This window comes from Talpa europaea, assembly GCF_964194135.1.
Source record: "Talpa europaea genome assembly, chromosome: 1".
NCBI classification, from domain to species: domain Eukaryota; kingdom Metazoa; phylum Chordata; class Mammalia; order Eulipotyphla; family Talpidae; genus Talpa; species Talpa europaea.
Genome location: NC_140073.1, coordinates 72,899,392 through 72,918,406, shown reverse-complemented (window position 1 = coordinate 72,918,406; position 19,015 = coordinate 72,899,392). Strand labels below are relative to the sequence as shown.

Here is a 19,015-nt window from a genome sequence, read left to right as displayed (position 1 = left end):
GTTACAGAAGGGAAACTTGTTAGGAGCGTAAGTCTTTTTCAAGGAACTAATTTTTTTTTAAAGATTTATTTATTTATGCATACGAGAACTGGGGTACAGGCTAGAGGTGTGGGTGGGGGAGAGGATTCACCAGAGACAGAGTAGGGAACAGAATACGCATGCACACTGAAATACACTGCTGAGGGGAGCAGCAGGCGAGACAGGAGAGGTCTGCCACGCCATGTGGGTAACTCCCTGGCCAGGGATCGAACTCATGCTGCAGTGGCTGCGGTTTGTCCCTGGTGACACAAGGGGTTAGGACTCAACCTATGAAGGAACTAGTGTTTGAAAGGAATTTAATAGAAGGCATCCCAAGGAGTCTATTCTTCTAAGTCTCCAGTAGGAGGGTTTCTAGGGGGAGGATGGGCAAAAAATGGGAGCAGAGCTTATGGTGCATGGGGCACCCACAGCCCTGGCGTGCACACACATATGTGCACATGTCTTCATACTTTCACGTACACACCTACACATGTGCTCATACATCCTGAGAACACACTCAGCCACGCTCAGCCTGTGGGGCTCAGCTCAGGGAGGGTGTCTCAGGGTGTGCTGGCTTCCCTCTCCTCTCTTTTTTCCTAGAGAGAAAGGGTGTGACCTGGGCCAGAGGAACTCACTGGGCAGAGCCACACAGGCCTGCCTGAAAGTACCAGCCCTCCCTTTGAGAAGGAGTGGCGCATGGACATCCTCTCTCAGAGCTCTGAGAGGTGTCCACTCTGCTCTGACAGAGGCCTCAGCTGGGCTGTGTCATCTCACTTAACCCAGGCCACCCTTTCTCCAACCCAAACCCTCCTGTGGACCACACACAAAATAGGCCTCTGTGGTTCCACAGGGAGTACAGACAGAAACCCCCTGCACCCCCTAATCCCAACCCCAGGGAAAATCATGTAATTCAGAAATTCCCACTCATAGCTGTGATTAACTCTGAGGTCAGATGCAGTTGTGATTTGCAGAGGGCGCAGCATCTGATCCTTTCATTCAAAAGGCCCCCTCGTGCCTCACCAGGCTGCCATTTAATGCAAGTCATAGCCTTAGGAACCTGCGCTCGAGGAAGCTCCGCAGCCAAGCGATTGCGTAACAGACGGTTCTGGTCTCTGCACACGTCCACCTTTTTTTCTCCTCCTTTCTCACTCTCCCTCCTGGACCCCCAATGGCCTCGCATTTGCATTCTCCTGCTCCAAGGAGCCCTCCCCGACTTCCCCCCCACCTCCGGGACACCTTACACCTCCAGTCAGAGCTCCACAGCCTCACCTGTGCCCCTGTGCCGCTCGGGAGGGACTGTTGTTTCTCTTTTCCGTTTTGTCCTGGGCGCTGACGCACAATCAGGTGGTCATTACCAGCCCCGTTTTGCTGATGAGAAAACTGAGGTGGGGAATACTTAAGTAGCTTTTCCGCAGTCATGCGTTCTGCTGAGTGGCAGAGCCACAACGCAAAGCTTCCTCTCAAGTCTTTCTTCCACTACCATGCAGGATGCATTCTCAGCCTCCCAGGCACGACGCTGCCCCTTGGGGATGAAGCAAACTGCCTCATGAGCGTGCACCTGTGCCTGGGGTAGGGGCGGGAGGGAGGGAGGGATGGGGACTTGCTGTGGGTCGCCTTGTTCAAGTCAGGGCTCTAGGAGGTTGCTTGAACCAAGACACAGACCACAATGAATGAGCTCTTCTCTCCTCCTCAGGTCTCCAAGGATCCAAAGGCGCTCCAGGGAAGGAAGGAGCCACTGGTAATCTGCACAGCCCCTGCAGGCTCAGTGATGCCTGGGCCAAGGCCCTGAGCTGGTTGTCCCCAAGGTCCCCTCTCCACATCCCCGAGCCCCAGAAGGTTAAGACAAAACCACAGTCCTTTCCTCTTGAGTCTTATTGTACCTCATCAAAACCACCCAAGAAATGAGCTAACATACCTTCCAGACTTCCTTGGGACCTCTTTCCTTTCTCGCCAGAATGTTTCCCACCCCACTCCCTGGAGTCCCCCTCCGTTAGGACAGTGGGAGCCCATCCACCCGGCCATTCCCTTCACAGGCACACCAGGACCCCAAGGAGAGAAGGGCAGCAAAGGCGATGGGGGTCTCACTGGCCCAAAAGGGGACATTGGTGCCAAGGGAGACAAAGGAGATCTGGGCCTTCCAGGTAAGGGCCAAGTTGGGGGTGTTGGCACTTGCTAGGTGGTTGAGGAAACTGGACCCCAACTCTGTGCAGCTCTGTCGATTCTGTGCTCACCGAGACAGGGCTGTGCTCTCTGTGGGAATCCTGGAAGCACAGATGTGGTCCCCTATGTCCAGGAGACCTGAGGAGCATGTGGAAGGGGTGACAATTTCAAGCCACACACACTGCTGGAAGCAGGTGGGGATACAGGCTGTGGGAGGTCCATAGAGGAGCGGAAGAGGAGGCTCTGAAGTGTGAAGCAAGAGATGGCCTGGGGAAGAGAAGAGAGCGGCTGGCCGTGAGGACACAAGGGTTCATCCAGAAGGTGTTTCATGATGGCTCTGGCCCTCAGAGCAATGAGACACAAACTAATTCCTCCAGTGAAACAATCCCTAGTCCCTTCTCACAAGTGCCGCTTGTCCCTTCTGTCAGAGTGGATGCCGAAGGGCCATTCTGTGCTGTTTGCAGCTGAGACTGTGGCAAGTTCTTCACATCATGTTGTCTTCCATGAAGGAGCAATCATTCCTCAAGTATACAAACCATCGCCAGCAATCAATTCCCAGCCTGCCCCTGACATCTCTCACAGCTTAGACCGAGAAAGACTTGCATGACTGTTGCTTCTTCCCCTCTGCTTTTGATCATTTTGTCTCCTTTCCTAACTCACTGGCACCCTTCCTGGAAGTCTCTCCAACTGTGAGGTCAAGGAAATAATGGCATGGGGCCTCTTAACCAAATTCCATCCCAACAGGCCAGTCCCAGTTCCTGAGGGAGTTGTTGGGGTGGCAGTTGGCTGAAGGGGCTTTTCTGAATCTCAGCCAAGCTTGGGGGATGCCGATGAGCAGGACCTGCTGGTACAGCTGCAGTCTGCTTCCTAACCAAACTTGAAGTTTGGAAAGGGGTCACCAGTCCTGCCCTGTGAGCAGCCTCCCTCAATTTATATGCACCAAGCAGTGGCAGGAAGGGAGAAGGAAGTGACAGCAGTGGAGGACCAAGGAGAGGACAGGCTGGATTGAGCCTAGAATGCAGATGACAAGTGGAAAATTTGAAAACTTGTATACCAGGAATGCCTGCAGCTGGCCCGCTGGCAGCAATCTGAGCTGCCACAATGTTTTTGCTCTCTATCAATGCCTCAGATTTCTGTCCTCAGCACTGGAGTTCTGCTTTCTGGAATACTCAGGTTTCAGTTCTGAAAGCTTGAAAAATAAATCCCCAAAGGTAGACACTAAAAGAAACCCAGGCAGAGTCTAGGTTGGGATCCCTCCCCAGTGAGCCAGGCGCTGACCGAGGTCCTGAGAGCCCACTTCTGTCCCTGCCACGGCCCATCAGCCAGGCCGGGTCACCTGATCCATTTTGCATGAGTTGCCGTCTCATTTCCCTGGGAACCTTGAAGGCAGCAGTTGTATCTCACACCACGGAGATCAGCAGGAGTGAGGTTTTGGGGGTGGGACAGGAGTGAGGTTGGTTTGGCGGTGTCAGAGTGGGAAATGGTTACCTGGTTTGCCCTCCTCCCATGACAGAACTCGATGCCTTGTTTTTTCAGGAAGCAAAGGGGACATGGGTGTGAAAGGAGACACGGGTGTCATGGGACCCCCTGGAGCCCAAGGAAGAAAAGGTGATTCAGGACAGCCAGGACCCCCAGGTAAGAGGCTGCATGGTTAAGTGCATTGGCCTGTAGCTATCTCACCTACCTTTTTTTTTTCCTTTCTTTCTTTCTTTCTTTTTTTTTTTCCTATCAGGCTGAACTAGAGGGGGGAAAAAATCCCTAAAAGTCCTTCTTCATTTTAGGTGTGGCTGGAATTCCTGGAATCAAAGGAGATCAAGGTAGGAACTCTGGGGATCTGGGCACCATTCCAGCTAGACTGTCCCTGGGCAAAGTCAAGTCCAGAACATGCTTCCACTATCTTTTATTTCAGGGTAGTATAAACCCAGACTATATGGGATTTCTTAAAACTGGGCACCCCCAAGAGAAACAGAGCAGCATGTTTCATTGATATTCCTCTTTAGAGTTTAGTCCCACTCTGCACACAGAGGTGTGGACCAAGACACTCACAAGCCAGAGTTCTGAGTGAGTCCACAAGTCCCAAACTGCAGCAGGGAATGAGAAAAAAATTAATACATTGTTGAGACTGTAATTTTCCTCCCACTTAGAGGACTAGTTCTTGTCTTCTAAAGACAGATGTTTAAAGCTGCTGAGAGGACACATGAGCCATTAGGTGATCTGGGTCTCCCTGCACTGAGATAGGGGAGTGTTGAGGGGGTGGGCAGCCAGGCCAACCATGCCAGCCTCACAGTCATGACTTAACTTTCAGGTCAACCTGGACCCAGGGGTCTTCTCGGCCCTCCTGGTGCAGCAGGATTCCCAGGTGCCAAGGGTGAGCCTGGCCGCATTGGTTTCGTTGGACAGACAGGTGAGGGCCTCCATCCCTAGTGGCCTGAGGCGTGGTGTCTGAAGATCCACACAGCCCGGCCTTACGCCCACTGTGGCATCTGTTGCCTAGGACCGCCAGGGACACCTGGGAGTCCAGGACCAGCAGGCATGAAAGGAAGCAAAGGGGACGCAGGTAACAGGGGGTATGGGTGAGGGGGGCTGCCTGGTTTTGGGGATGGAGAGGGAGAAGGACAGAGCATCTCCTGTGCGCTAGCTCCTGAGGCTCCCTGATTTAGGGGTGCAGTTCTCCCAAGGGACTGATGGTGGGAGAAGTGACCCACCAGAACTGACTGCACCGAGGTTAATTTATAAACCATCATAACAACTTAGTTTCGGTTTTAATCTGTCATAGCGATGTGCTCTGCTTTATAAACCATTAATTTTGTAATTTTTTATAAACCAACCATTTTGTGTAGTCACTAAGTCTGGGCCCCTACAAGGACCTAGAAAGTCTGAACTACCTCGTTAGGTACTGGTCCCCCATGATGCATGACACCTATTCCTACTCTCAGACATACAGGACACGTACAGACAAACAGAATGATGCCAGGCAGTGTGAGACATCCTCCTGTATGGGCATTTGCATAGAGAAGAGCCAGTGCAAGGCAGGAGCTGAGGGGGCATTGCAGGGTGTTTCAGAAGGGCAGTTGTCTGGCTAGGGTGTATGTGGACAACCTGTTGCAGCTCCCTTCTCTGCCAGAGCAGAAGGTCATGCCAGACACCCTCACCCCATGGCCATGCTACAGACACGTAGCATTCATTGATTCTCTCCATTTTCATTGATCAAGGGCAGTGCTGATTGAGTCTTTTTTTTTAATTAATTTATTTATTTATACAAGCACTGGGTACAGTCAGAAGCACAGGAGGGTGAGAGAATTCACCAGAGCCAGAGCAGGGAGCAAAACAGGAAGACTGAGGAAATACACTGCGAAGGGGAGCAGCGGGCGTGGCAGGAGAGGTCTGTGGTACTCTCAGACCATGTGGTACTCTCGTGCCATGTGGTACTCTCACCAGTGGCTGGGGATCGAACCGGTGCTGTAGAGGCTGTGGGCAGCTTCACAGCCCAGCGTTCAACCGCTGTGCCACCAGGGGAGGCCCCTTTGATTGATTGAGTCTTTAAACAAATGTGACTTAGTTCTGTTTAATGCTTCAAGTTCACAGTGATTCCAGTCTCTTGGGGTTGCAAAAGGCAGACCAGTGCATGGGTGACATAAGAGCTTGAGTCGAGAAGGTCACAGAGCTGGGAGGGGAAGAAGTCTCAAGCAGAGAAGCCATGGAAGAGGGAGGCTTTATAAGTTGGTGTCCTTGGAGTCTAAGGTTGGCATGTGACAGAGAGTAAGGAACTGGCTAGAGGGTTGGGAAGCCACCTCTTGGCTGGTCTTGGACTCTGAGGCCTCCACCTTTGGGATTTTCTTGAAGGTTGTTGGGACCCACTGCATCGGCAGCTCGTATGGCTGCTGTCCGCCCAGTTCATACAGCCTCAGAGCTGATTTCTTTTTCATGGCTTGTATGTCAGTACAGGCCAGGGCTCCGCTCCCTGATGCCATGCAGGTGCCACCAGAAAGCCAGAAAGGCTCCATCGGAGTGTGGTGATGAGGGTGACATGTTGGCTGCCTCTTTCTGAGCTCATATTTCCCTCTTCCAAATCTTGGGATATTTGTCTTTGGGGCCTGAGGCTTTCTTGCCCCCGAGTTTCCTCCTCAGTTTCACGGTAATGAGGGCTTTCTTCTCTCAGTTATGAACCAGTAGGCCCCCAACCCCCATCCATTGCCCATTAGGTTGGTGTCCCTGGTTCTTGACTAGAGTATTGGTAGTAAAACATGATTTCCCCACAGGAGGCACTGAGTCTGCTTCCCAGTACTCCAGCCCATGTCTCCACTGTCCAAGGGTAGGGGATCTTGCCTGTCACTCTGCAACCTGGGAGGGTTTGCATCATAAGAGCAGCTCTAGGTGGTCATGATAACCCAAGGGGATGAACAGTTTTTGTCTTTTTTATTATTGAAGTAACATTGCATTAGAACACTCGCTTCAAGTTGTGCATTATTCTAAATCAATGTCTGTATATACTACATTAAGTCCAGTTCTATCTTTTACTGTGTAATTGACCGGCCTCATTCCCTCCTAGTAACCGCTAATTTGGAGTTATAGTCTAAAAGTTATTCTTCTTAACACTTTTTCACAGTAACTTGCCCAAAGTTAGGCAGTCAGTGATAGATATAGTCAGGTCCAGCCAACCCAAAGCTTAAGACCTTACCCATTACTCTTGATCAAGGGGTCTTCCTCCTCAGGAAGCCTGAGGAAGCATCTCCCCTGTCATGGTACCCTGGTGAGCGACACTTCCTCCTCTCATCTCAGTCCAGGAAGGGTCAGAACAGAAGCTGCAGCAGCTTCTTCTACTCTTACAAGAAACAGAGCTCTCAGGCCTTGTTGTGACTCTTCATCATTTACCCAAGACCCCCACGTTAGCATGGACACTTCTGGCCCACATCTGGGAGCTATTTTAACTCTATTACTGAGCCCTGCATATCTGTAGAACACTCTTACAGGCATCTCCATCAATCAGGTCTAGTGGTGAATACCAAGCTGGCAAGTTCTAAGGGTTGTTTATTAATTTTGACTGCCCGGTAAACAAGATGAATTACATTTTCAATTTGGGGCATGTGATAATTACAACATATGTAAAATGCACAGGTTTCCCGCACAAATCCAAATGTTTCCTTGATCAAGTAATTGGCAAGGTCACATGGACATCTCAGAAGGGAATTCCCATAGGACCATCATCTGGCTAATTGTGGCCAGCCTGATATATCATCCTGAAGTCACGGGTTAATGAGTTTTGGAGAGATAAGATTTCTAAATTGGGAGAACAAGGGGTGCATGAGAGCCAAGATTTCTCATGATGGAAGATAATGCATAATTTTCAATGTCAGGATGTTGGTATTCCCCAAGCTAGAGTACTATGGGTTTGTCCAGTTTCCATTATATCAAGCCAGATTTTCAAACTGATGTATTTCCCATTCTGTAAATAAAATCATTAATCTTTCAAGAGAATATGTAGCCATATTGGATGAAAACAGAGGGAGCACAGTGCTTGGATTCTGCTTCATTATCAGATCACAAGTAGTCTGGTTACTACTGTTTGGGATACCTCTGATCAGACCCCATGTTTGATGTTTGATCCCCACATCTTCATTCATATATCCACACACCTGAGTTTCATCATCTCACCTTCCATTCAAGGAGACAAAGACTCCCACAGTGTGAACTTTCCTCAGTTTCCCAGTTAATATATGATGACTCCAAAGTCTGTTGCCAAAATTGTGCTTTTCCAGTTTGTATTGTATAGGAGGCCATAGAGTATAAGACTTAAGAGAAATGAGCATTGCCCTCACCTCCTACCCCAGGGTATATGAATAAATTCTGATTCAGTCACCAGATGTGTCAGTGAACAGTCACCACGGCCAATGGAATGTGTCCTCTTTTTTTTTTTTAGATTTATTTATTTATTTTTGCATAGAAGAACTGGAGTACAGGCTGGAAGTACAGTGGGTGAGAGGATTCATCAGAGACAGAGTAGGGAGGAGAACAGGAGGAGGTCTGCTGAGCCATGTGGGCTAGCTCCCTGACCAGGGATCAAACTCACGCCACACTGGTGACAGTGCTGAGACTTAACCCCAATGCCACCAGGGAAGCCCAAAATGTGTCCTTTTGTTGGAGCCTCTTGAGAGAGGCATCATCTCAGGTTAAAGACAGGGAAGAGGAAACTCCTTCCATTCTGCTGGGGAGATAAACTGCTTAGTTCTTTAAGTGACAGGGCATTATCACTCAGCAGAACTTTCCTTCACTGTCTCTAAAACAGCATTTAACAACCTCCAACACTTAGTTTTTCCTAACCATTGATCTTCAGACAATTGCAAGATCATTTGATTATGCAAACAAAACTCATTTTAACTCTAAATCCTTTAGTCATTTTGAAAAATAGTTTGTTTGGAATAAAGGAGATTCACTTCAACCTATAAGCATGGCATTTTCTTTCTACCCTTTCTACCTTGTGAAATGATGCTAAAACTGCTCAAACATTTAAGCTCTAAAACACAAATCTGATCAGGAATTCTGCATCTCAACAGGCTTCATGTCTAAAATATAACAAGAGGGCCTCCCCGGTGGCGCAGCGGTTGAGCGCTGGGTTGCGAAGCTGCCCGCGGCCTCTGCGGCGCCGGTTCGATCCCCGGCTGCTCCCAGGCCACTGGAGGAGGGTCCCACATGGCGCGCAGACCTCTCCTGCCGCCCGCTGCTCCCCTCAGCAGTGTACTTCGGTCCTTCTGTCTGCTCTGCTCCCTGCTCTGGCTCTGGTGAATTCTCTCACCCTCCCGCGCTTCTGACTGTACCCAGTGCATGTATAAACAAAACAAAAAACAAAACAAACCAGCAAAACAAATAAAGCATGCCTCTATAAAAAAAAAAAAAAATATTAAAAAAAAAAAAAAAAAAAAATAAAATATAACAAGAATTGGCATTTTCTATGTCCTTTTATTTTCCTTTTGCTGCACAGTCAGTATGCAGATAACTTGAAATCTATTTTTTTCTCTATAGTAAGATGTCTTATTTTTAAAGAGAAGCAGCAAATAATCCACAATAGCAATTAAGCCCTATGTGGTGAATATAATAACTCACTTAATTCCATTTCCCAAGAATTATTAAATTCTACTAAATTATATTATTAAATTATCACTTACAAAACTTTCCCTCATTTTCCTTTATGTTTCTTAGAGTCATTTACAGAAATCTACACAAATCCCAATTTTGATTTCCCGACGCACCATCTTAATTCTTGCCACACAATTCATTTTGTCAGTTATGAAATTAAGCCTAAATTTTCCAGGCTGCATTTAGCCTGTAGGTCAGGATGGTATTTCCAGAAGCTTTCTAAGGTACTGGGGATTTTACCATTAAGTTGGAGTAAGGAGATCTGTGCCTCAACATGGACTTGTGGCTGAGTAGCCAGGTGACAGTTGTAGGTAATTGACACTCCTCTGTGGAGTATGACAAGTAGTCTAGAACATCTAGGTCTCAGCCAGCTTGATAGCACTCTGTCTCTATTATCAAAATAGGCATTTCTTCTTGGAGCAAGAACATCCCAAGATTTTAGTTAGAAAACCAATTGAACATTAAATAATAGGGAGGCATGTGCTTCCTACGAAAATTATTTTCTTGGCAGAAATCATTTCTCTAAATAATAAATATTTAATAAAACAAACAACAAAAATAGGTAAGTAAATAAATAACAATAAATAAGTATTTGGGGCCCTCTCAGTGTATCAGTTTGTGATATCAGGAAAATCCAGGCTGCTCATGGTTAAAAGGAAAAACTCAGCATTCATTTGCTTCCCAATGTCATTTTATAGCCTGCACTTCTAGATCCTACTTTTCAGTCATTTCTCCCTCTCCCTTATCCAGTCAGGATGTTGCCTTGATTTATAGTGAAGTAGTTACTAGTCCCTCCATCAATTAGTTCCAGCACAGTCACTCAGAGTCCAGTGAGGCTTGGAGAGAAGTTACACAAAACTCAGTTCCAATCTCCTTCCCACAGAAAGGACAGTTTTGAAGACAAAACTGACACCCTTTATACACATATCAGAGAGCATTTTATCAGGGGCCAACAGGTTCTAGAAGAGCTCAGATGCAGGAGGGACTGTGAGTCCCTCAGAGGTAGGCTCACAGGCAAGTTCTGAGCTCCCTTATGAATGAGTGAGCTGCGTCTAGGGGACTGCTACTCAAAGCATGGTCCCCTGACCAGCAGCAGCAGTGTCATTTGGGAACTTGTTTGAAATGCAGAAACTCAGATCCCCATCCCAGTCACCAAATCAGAGGCTCAGTTGGAAGGTGGGGTGGGGAAGGGAGCTAGTAAGCTGTTTTTTTTTTTTTTAAAGATTTATTTATTTATTCATACAAGAACTGGGGTACAGGCCAGAGTGTGGTGGGTGAGAGGATTCACCAGAGACATAGTGGGAAACAGGACAGGCAGATCGACTGAAATACACTGCTGAGGGGAGCAGCGGGTGATCAGGAGAGGTCTGCTGTGCCATGTGGGTTGCTTCCTGCTCAGGGATCGAACTCGTGCTTCAGTGGCTGTGGAGAGCTTCATAGGTTGCGTCTTAACCCCTTGCGCCACCAGGGAGGACCATAAGCTGTTTTTTAACAAGTCCTGTGCAGGTGATTCTAATGCACACTCGGTTTTTACTGCTCATTTGGGGCGGGATGGCCCATGTGGGACCGGAGTGTCTTCAGAACTGGATGCAAAATTCCAGGAAGGAGTGAGCTGGTACGCTGGTGAAAAACAGGAGGCTCCAGCAGGAGGCTGAGACTGAGTTCCAATCCCCACTTCACCTCTCATTCCCTGTGTGACCTTGCATCAATCACCCAGCATCTGAATGTGGCAGCTGATAGAAGAGGGCAGTGTATGTAAACCCCCTGGCAGGGTGTCTGGCACAGGCCCACAGCAGCAGACACTGAGTTCCCAGGGGCTGAGGGGCTGAAAGGGAGGGTGTGAAAATGAAGTTGGGAGGGTGAGGCCACGGGGGGCAGGGACCTAGTGAGTAGGGGCTTCCCTTTGGTTCCTGTCTACACAGGATATTTGCTGTTTGGCACTGTGGAGGCAGCTGGCGAAGGGCATGTCTTTTGGAGGGTGGGCAGTAAGGGGAGGTTGCATTGCCTGAAGTCCCCGAACCTTGCTTCTAGGGACAGTCTCTGAAGGAAGAGATGCAGGCTGAGAGAGCCAAGGGCCTACATATGAACCTTTTTTCTGTTCAATAACAACCAAAGAGATGTTTCCGAATATGTCTTCTCTCTCATCTTGACACATGCTGTTCAGACTCAAAGAGGAAACATCTGCCACCTCAGCTGGGCAAACTCAGGTCAACAGCAAAAGTTTCCACGGCAGTCTGGGGGCAAGCCCAGAGCCCACACTAAGGCTTCTCTGAAGTGTGCAGGGTGCTGCATACCTGGAGGGGAGACAGTCGTGAGCAAACAGGTCCACAGGGGCCTCATGGCACTATTTATTGAGCACTTGCCAGACATGAGTGTCAGTGCTTGTCCCAGCAGACCTCACTTCAGTCTCACATGCAGGTGGCCAGGAAACATAGGGAAGGAAGGTGAGGCTCGGGGAGGGTAACTCCCTGCTCCAAGCCCCAGAGGCAGACACAAGTCCAGGACGTCTGCCTCTGCCTCTGCGCTGCCTGGAAGAAAATGCACCATCCGGGGAGAAGGCTTGCCAGGCCAGGACATGTGACATGGTATCAGGCTTTATCAGCTGGATCTACGCCCTCCAGGGGGCCTAAGTGGTGAGGGGCAGAGTGGTGTGCACAGATGGCCTGGGGGTGGCTAGACCTGCCAGGGTCTGACCTCTAAGGTAGCATCACCTCTTGTTATGGAGACAAGTCCCTCAAATGAGGGGCTGAAGTAGCTGCTCTTTCAGCTTCTTCCACTGCCCCCCATCTCTCTTGGTGCTGACACCTGCAGTAGCAGCCTCCTGTTACTTGGCCCCCAACCCTCCTCCCCAGACAGTGCCCAACTTTACATCTGACTGCTGCCAGGAGCCAGGACTCCTCTTGCTCATTATTCCAAGAAGGGTCCTGAGAGTCCTGCCAGGTCTTTTGTCTGCCCACCATTCACCAGCACACAGTAGGTGCTCAAGATAGTCAGGAGGCAGAAACATCTGGAGGTAGGAGCTCTCCCCAGGCCATTGTCAAGGAGGGTAGCTGAGTTCCCTGTTGTTTCTGGTGATCACCAAGGGGTAGATCTTCAATTTAGGCTGGACTCATGTGGGACTGAATCCTTGTCAAGGGCGAGCTGATGAGCACTGCCTCCCACGAGTAGCTAGCTATTTGCTTTCCCCTCTAACCCTCTAGTAACTTTTTCCTCATGTCAATAATGAGCTTTCATTTCCCCAAGTTTGTGTGACTTTTGGAGAGTCCCCTCTCTGAAATAAAATCAAATTGGCATGTAAGTATGAGAGACTGCGATGTTGCTAAACCAACAGGTGAGTATCCCACAGAGATCAGGCCTGGTGCTGGGTGCAGTGGGCCCATGGAAGTGAGTGTATAAAGGGGTGGGTGGGGGGAAAGGAGGGAAGGAAAGCAAGAAGGAGAGATGGACGGAGGGAGGGAGAGAGAGGAAAAGAAGGGACGAAGGATCTTTTCCATTAATTCTACAAATAGACGCATCGGCAATTATTGTACCAATTATTTTTCCATTTCCTGGACATGAGACCCTTTAGTCAGACGAATCTTAGCCACAGTGAGATAAACAAATGTTATGGAACATCTACTGTGGGTGAGGACCCCCAAAGCTCCTGGTGGCCACCGAGTCCCCACCACGGTCCTTTATAAATGAAGATAACTATTTCAAAATAGCTCTCAATTATTTTCTAATAAAGTGCAACAGGAAGGTTGGTCATGGCACGTAGGCACCAAGTCAGGTTACTACTGCACAAAGAAGTGAACAGGGGTCTGTCTGACCCAGGCGCCATAGCCAACACGCTTCTATTTCACCCCAACACACGCCCCCTTTCATCTGCAGTTTGTCTCCTTTCACGCTTTGCTGAAGAGGCTTTAAATGATCGTGGAGAATCAATGTCTCTTTCCATCTCCATTAATCAGACAAAAAGTAGAGGTTGTCTAAGATTAAAAGTGTCTCATATCTGAGTTTTATTATCTTCTCTTTTTTGTATTTTGATCTTAGGACTCCAAGGACAGAAAGGAACAAAAGGAGAAGCAGGAGTTCCAGGTAAAGAAAGGGCTGGCTTGATTTTAATTTCCAGCAAGGATGACCGGAAAGTGCACGTGCTGGAAGGGTGGGTCTCATTGACTTTGATGCAAGGCTGTGACCTTCCCCCACCATGTCTGGGGCCTATCCTGGTTGAGGCTCTGTCACTGAAACCTCAGGTTACACTGCTGAAGGAGGATAAATCTAGAAGACCTGGGAAGACCAGGATTTCAGTAACCTGAGGGCCATCAGGAGAGGGGCAGGGGCTGAGCGTGGTGAGGTCAACAACATCTGGGAAGTTGGCAATCAGATGGTGCCTTTGGGGTGCACATCCACGCGGGGCCGGCACCTCTCCAGTTCCCAGGTGGCTTGCAAGGTCTATCTGCTTCCATGTGTCTGCTTTGCTTCCTCTCCATCTTCCCTGTGACCCCCTCTGGGTTCTCCTGAGCTCCTGCTTCTCTGTAGACTATTCTCATGGTGACCCTCATTTGCCAATCCCTTGTGTGGAATTGGTTACTGACGTGGGCATCTGCCCCAGCACTCCCCGTCTTCTCAAGGGCCCCACCCTAATGCTTGCTAAAGTCAAACTTCTCAGGCAAATGTTTTGAGCAGACTTTTTTCCTCCTCAGCTGGATATTCTATTGCTATTTTAATTTGCTAAATACATTGAGGCCTAGAAACATTCTAGCAATTTCTTCCAGAGTGGGCAGAACTTATAGACAAGTGTGCAGCCCCCTGGGAACCAACAATCTCTGAATCCTGTCAACATGCTCTCCTCCAGCATTTACACCAGAGCAGACTCCAGAGTGGAGCAGCTCCCCACCCCCGACCCCTAGTGGGAACAGACACAGCTGAACATTCAGACCCATCACAGGGGAAACCTGGTTGTTCCGGACAGGTCAGTTTTTACTCCAAGATTGTCGGCCCCCATGGACATCTGACACCAGTAACCGCTCTCTCTTCAGGCTCTGCAGGCATGAAGGGAGAAAAGGGAACCCCAGGGCTGCCAGGCTTCACTGGTGCACCTGGACCAGTCGGTGCAAAGGGAGAACCAGGAGTGACAGGTAAGCCCTCTGCTTCTGCTTTGTAGGGCTAAGAAGAGGCCCTGTTTAAGGGGCGTGGGAGTCTGGGGCACCAGGAGGGTAGAAGTTTCCTGGTTCTGTGCCAAGTCCTGTCCCAGGACTGCCCTGGACACTGTGCACCCAGAGAGGTGGAGGGCGCAGCTCTGGCACTCGGCGAGCACCCTGTGCGCATGTGCCTGCACACCGCCCAGCCACACCCCAGCGCAGCTTCCAGGGCTGACCGGATCTCTCCACCAAGGAGATGCTTCCATCCCACCCTGTGCCCCTTACCTGTGAAACATCCTCACTCATCTAGCTCGACTCCTTCCTGCCATACCTTGGGCCATTTCTTCTTGCTCAACCACTGGTGCCCCTGGCATATGCATTGCCCACAATGCCAGATCACCAGCAAAGCCCAAGGAGAGACTCTGATGCCCCCTCACTCCTTACTCTTCTGCACTGCTGGCAAAGGTGGGTGAGGAGATCCTGGCTTGACTTTTATCAATGATGTGTTTCTTCTCCACATGGCAGGGTCTCCGGGCCAAAAAGGAGCACAGGGAGAAAAGGGTGAAAGAGGTAAAGGCTATTTCTATTCTCTCTAATTTGTGCTTTTGAGTAAACTCTAGACCTGAAGATTGTGTGTGTGGTAGGGGAGAGACACTTGGTTCTCAGGAAAGTGCCTCACCTTTGGGAGAAGCTGGTGGCGTCATCCCTTGAATGTGCCTGTGGGGTGCGGCCGCCACACAAGAGTTCTCCTTCCTTCGCTTCTCTCCCCTTCCCTTTCTCTCTCCTTCCCTCTCTCCCTTCTTTTCTCTTTTCTTATCTTTTCTCTTTTTTCTCACTACCAACACAAGGCAGGGCACGGTCTGCTGGATTGGCAAGACCAGCCCCAGAAGCATCGTGTCCAAATGAAAAGCATGCCTCACGCCAGCCCAGACCACTTGGCTCGCCTCTCCCACGTGTGCTTTCTTTATTGCCAGGTGAAAACCAAGCACTCGCCAGGATCATCGGATCTAAGTCCCGGGGCCGGGCTGAAGTCTTCTATAATGGGGTCTGGGGGACAATTTGCGATGATGACTGGGACAATAACGATGCCACTGTCTTCTGCCGTATGCTGGGTTTCTCCTCGGGAACAGCCCTTTACAATGTGCAAAGTGGTAAGTGAGTTGTCATCCAGGAGCCTCCTTCTTTGAGGTGCTGAAGTGGACTTTGTCTCCTGGGAGCTGGAGGGTGTTGACACCCTTTATTTGAAAGTGACTCATTTGGCTTGGATTAAAAGAAAAGGATTGGTTCAGGCAACTGAGAATTCCTGCCACTCAGGGACCCAGGCTTATCTGTCTCCAGTTTGACAGTCCTGGGAGAAAGAAGCTGTCTCCTTTTCCCCACTGTGGTGGCAAAGGCTTGCTTGGGGCTGTGCTGGTCCTGTTTGGGTCAATGCCTGACTAGCCCCAAGGTCAGAATGCCACAAGGTAATGGGTGTTGGCGGGGCGTGGCTCTCTCAAAGACAGCTGAGGTGTGGGGGCTACAGGGACAGCAGAGAAGTTGCAGACACAGCATTCATCCCATCTTCTGGCAACTAGAGGCCTAGACTGCCCAAGCAGTGATCATCTTTAAGGAGGTGAGGAGAGAAGAGAAAGTAAACCAGGGCAGACACTTTCAAAAATAAGTTTTGGAACGACATCCTGGGGTCCTCAAGACTTAGCTTATGTCTGTGAGCAAAAATTACAAATTTTCAGTAAAGGAGTTATGTCCGTGGACTGAGACTATTTCTTAGGTGGTAAGAGCTGACCCAGGACAACAGCTAGATTCTCTTGTTCCTGCCCCTAACTGGTCTGTTTTTACTTCATCCCAAAGGTGATACCAGCTTTTTAATCTGAGCCCAGTTGGATTATTAATACACATCTTCCTTTAAAATACACTTTCCTGGGCCTCCCCAGTGGCTTAGCGGTTGAGCGCTGGGTTGTGAAGCTGCCCACAGCCTCTGCAGTGCCAGTTCGATCCCCGGCTGCTCCCCGGCCACCGGAGGACGGTCCCACATGGCGCGCAGACCTCTCCTGCCGCCTGCTGCTCCCCTCAGCAGTGTACTTCAGGCCTTCTGCCTGCTCTGCTCCCCACTCTGGCTCTGGTGAATTCTCTCACCCTCCCATGCTTCTGACTGTACCCAGTGCTTGTATGTATAAATAAATAAATAAATAAATAAATAAATCTTAAATAAATAAATAATAAAATAAAATACACTTTCCTTGGGCCTCCCTGGTGGCCTAGGGGTTAAGTCCCAGCACTACCACTGTGACATCCCCACACCTGAGTTCAATCCGCAGCCAGGGAGCTAACCCACATGGCACAGCAGACCTCTCCTGTCTCACGACATCTGCTCCCCTCAGCAGTGTATTTCAGTAGATCTGACTATTTTGTGGCCCACTTTGTCTCTGGTGAATCTTCTCACCCCCCCTACTTATGGCCTACACCCCAGTTCTTCTATGAAAAAAAAAATACTAAAAAAAAAAATACATTTTCTTCATGTAGATTGTCACACTGTAGTATAAATTATAGTAATCACACAATCCAACTGTTTTCTTCTGATCTCTTGGTCTGAAATCAAGTCTATTAGAAGGAAGGGTGTTTGAACAAGGTGTGAATGCCTCAGAGCTAGGGATGGCATGGTTAAAAAGACATTTGAGGAAGATGGATATGGCTGTTATACATTTGCAAGGAAGAGATAAATGCTGGGAGGCCATGGGAAGAGATTTCAAATAATGCTTGGACTAAATGTTAAATACTTGGATGAGACTTTGACCCGCCCTACTCTCCTGTCCCTCCTTGTTTTCTCTATATCTAGGCACTGGACAGATCTGGCTGGATAATGTTGCCTGTCAAGGGTCAGAGGTGAGCCTGTGGTATTGCAACAAGAAATCCTGGGGTTCTCACAACTGCGGACACCATGAGGATGCCGGTGTAGACTGCAGTTGATTCTCAGCCTTCCACTCAGCCCACTCAGTGGAGGCTAACCCTCAAGAATGGGATGCAGTTGCTAATAAAGCTCAGAGTAGTACCTGGAATAATCATTGGCTGAGGCTGAAATCACTGAGCTTGCTCCCCAGTCTCTTACTGATGTGCCTACTCAATGCAGACCCTTTCCTTGAGTTCTCACAGGCCCATGCACAAAGGGACAATGCAGTCTCAATTTAGATCTGCAGGAAGGGCGGGGCTACAGGGAGCATCTAAATGCAATGCAAAAGGTGGAGATCACCTTCAGTCAACAGTACCACAACCATCCCTTAATCCTTCAGAGCCAGTATCTTTCCCTCAGGTATCAGATCACTCACCAGTAAATAAAGAGGTTGGTGTATAGTTTGGCCCATGCTGCATGAGAAATAAGAATAATACCTTTAAGGTGAGAATTAGTTCTCAATAGAATGTGCACTCCATAAATGCCAGGACTTTTGTCTGTTTTATTCACCCCTGCAGGGGTTCAGTAAATATTTATTGAGGGAACAACTGAATAGAAGCATTGCTTCCCTCTCCCTTTTCTGTCTTCCCCTGGGATAGAGATTGAGTACAATCACGCACTCCCTGGTCTCTCTTATCTTGGGGGCACACCCCAGGTTGTAAATAATTCAAGTGAATTTGAACCCGGGAGAGACGCACATGTGAGGTGACTCTGAGGTGACTCTGAGTCTGGGGTATCGTCATTCCCACTTGCTCAGGAGGCGCTCAGCCTCCGATAGAAGAAAAGATTGCCCAGCGTCAATTGTAACAGGCAGTGCCGAGGTCAGAAGGCCAGAACCTGGGAAGGAACACATGGAAGGGCTGAGAGATGGAGTGGCCCAAGTGTGTGAGCTCTGCTTAGGACCGGACAGGGTGAGAGCAGCCCCCAGCAGGACAGCTCCCCCAGGATATCTCTCAGCAGGACAGCCCCCCACTCAACAGTCACCCTCAGATAGCCCCCAGCAACACAGCACCCCCAGGACAACTCCCCTCCCCCCCACAAGAACAGCTCCCCACCCCCTCAGGCAGCCCCCCAGGGCAGCTCCTCCAGGACAGCCCCACCCAAGACAGGCTCTCCAGGACAGCCTTCCTAGGACAGCCCCCTCAGGACAGCTCCCCGCCCAAAGACAGCCCACACAGGACAGCCCCCAGCAGGATAGCTGTTTCCTCCCCTCAAGACGCCAAGCAGAGCCTCCCATACAATGCAACCCATAATTCCAGCACAAGCAGTAGCACTGGCAGGGACAGAGGACTCTGGCCCTTGGCAGAGAGGGGAGTGTGCAAGCAGGGCTTGAAAGCTGCCTGTTTTCACGTGGCAGAAACCTCTAGGGTGATGTATGTTTTTCTGAGCATGGGACTTGGGCGTGGTAGGGTCAGACTGAAAAAACATTTTAAGTCATATCAGGGGTTCTGGGGTATATTATTTTGCAAATGTGTAACTCACATGCCTTATAGCACTCCCTTCTCAAATCCTGTTCCTTATCTCCCAAGATGTTTTTTGTTTTTGTCTTGCCCAAGGGAAGGAAAGAACAGGTACTGCCTGAAACGAAGATGTCATCTCTGATCAGAATCTCAAAGCTGATTTCCTGAATCTCCATAGG

The 19,015-nt window shown here is 49.3% G+C and overlaps 1 protein-coding gene across 1 annotated transcript in view; it reads left to right on the top strand.

Annotated features, from left to right (window-relative positions):
* MARCO (macrophage receptor with collagenous structure) overlaps positions 1-17,396 on the top strand; it is a gene marked incomplete at its 3' end in the record, with an annotated part of 31,877 nt that extends 14,481 nt beyond the window's left edge. Inside the window, exons 6-15 of the mRNA XM_084254538.1 lie at positions 1,712-1,756; positions 2,052-2,159; positions 3,715-3,813; positions 3,960-3,995; positions 4,484-4,582; positions 4,673-4,735; positions 13,342-13,386; positions 14,331-14,429; positions 15,407-15,583; positions 17,266-17,396. Of these exons, the coding sequence (XP_084110664.1) occupies positions 1,712-1,756; positions 2,052-2,159; positions 3,715-3,813; positions 3,960-3,995; positions 4,484-4,582; positions 4,673-4,735; positions 13,342-13,386; positions 14,331-14,429; positions 15,407-15,583; positions 17,266-17,396 (902 nt within the window). The remainder of the gene's footprint in view (positions 1-1,711; positions 1,757-2,051; positions 2,160-3,714; positions 3,814-3,959; positions 3,996-4,483; positions 4,583-4,672; positions 4,736-13,341; positions 13,387-14,330; positions 14,430-15,406; positions 15,584-17,265) is intronic.
* Positions 17,397-19,015: the final 1,619 nt, after the last annotated feature.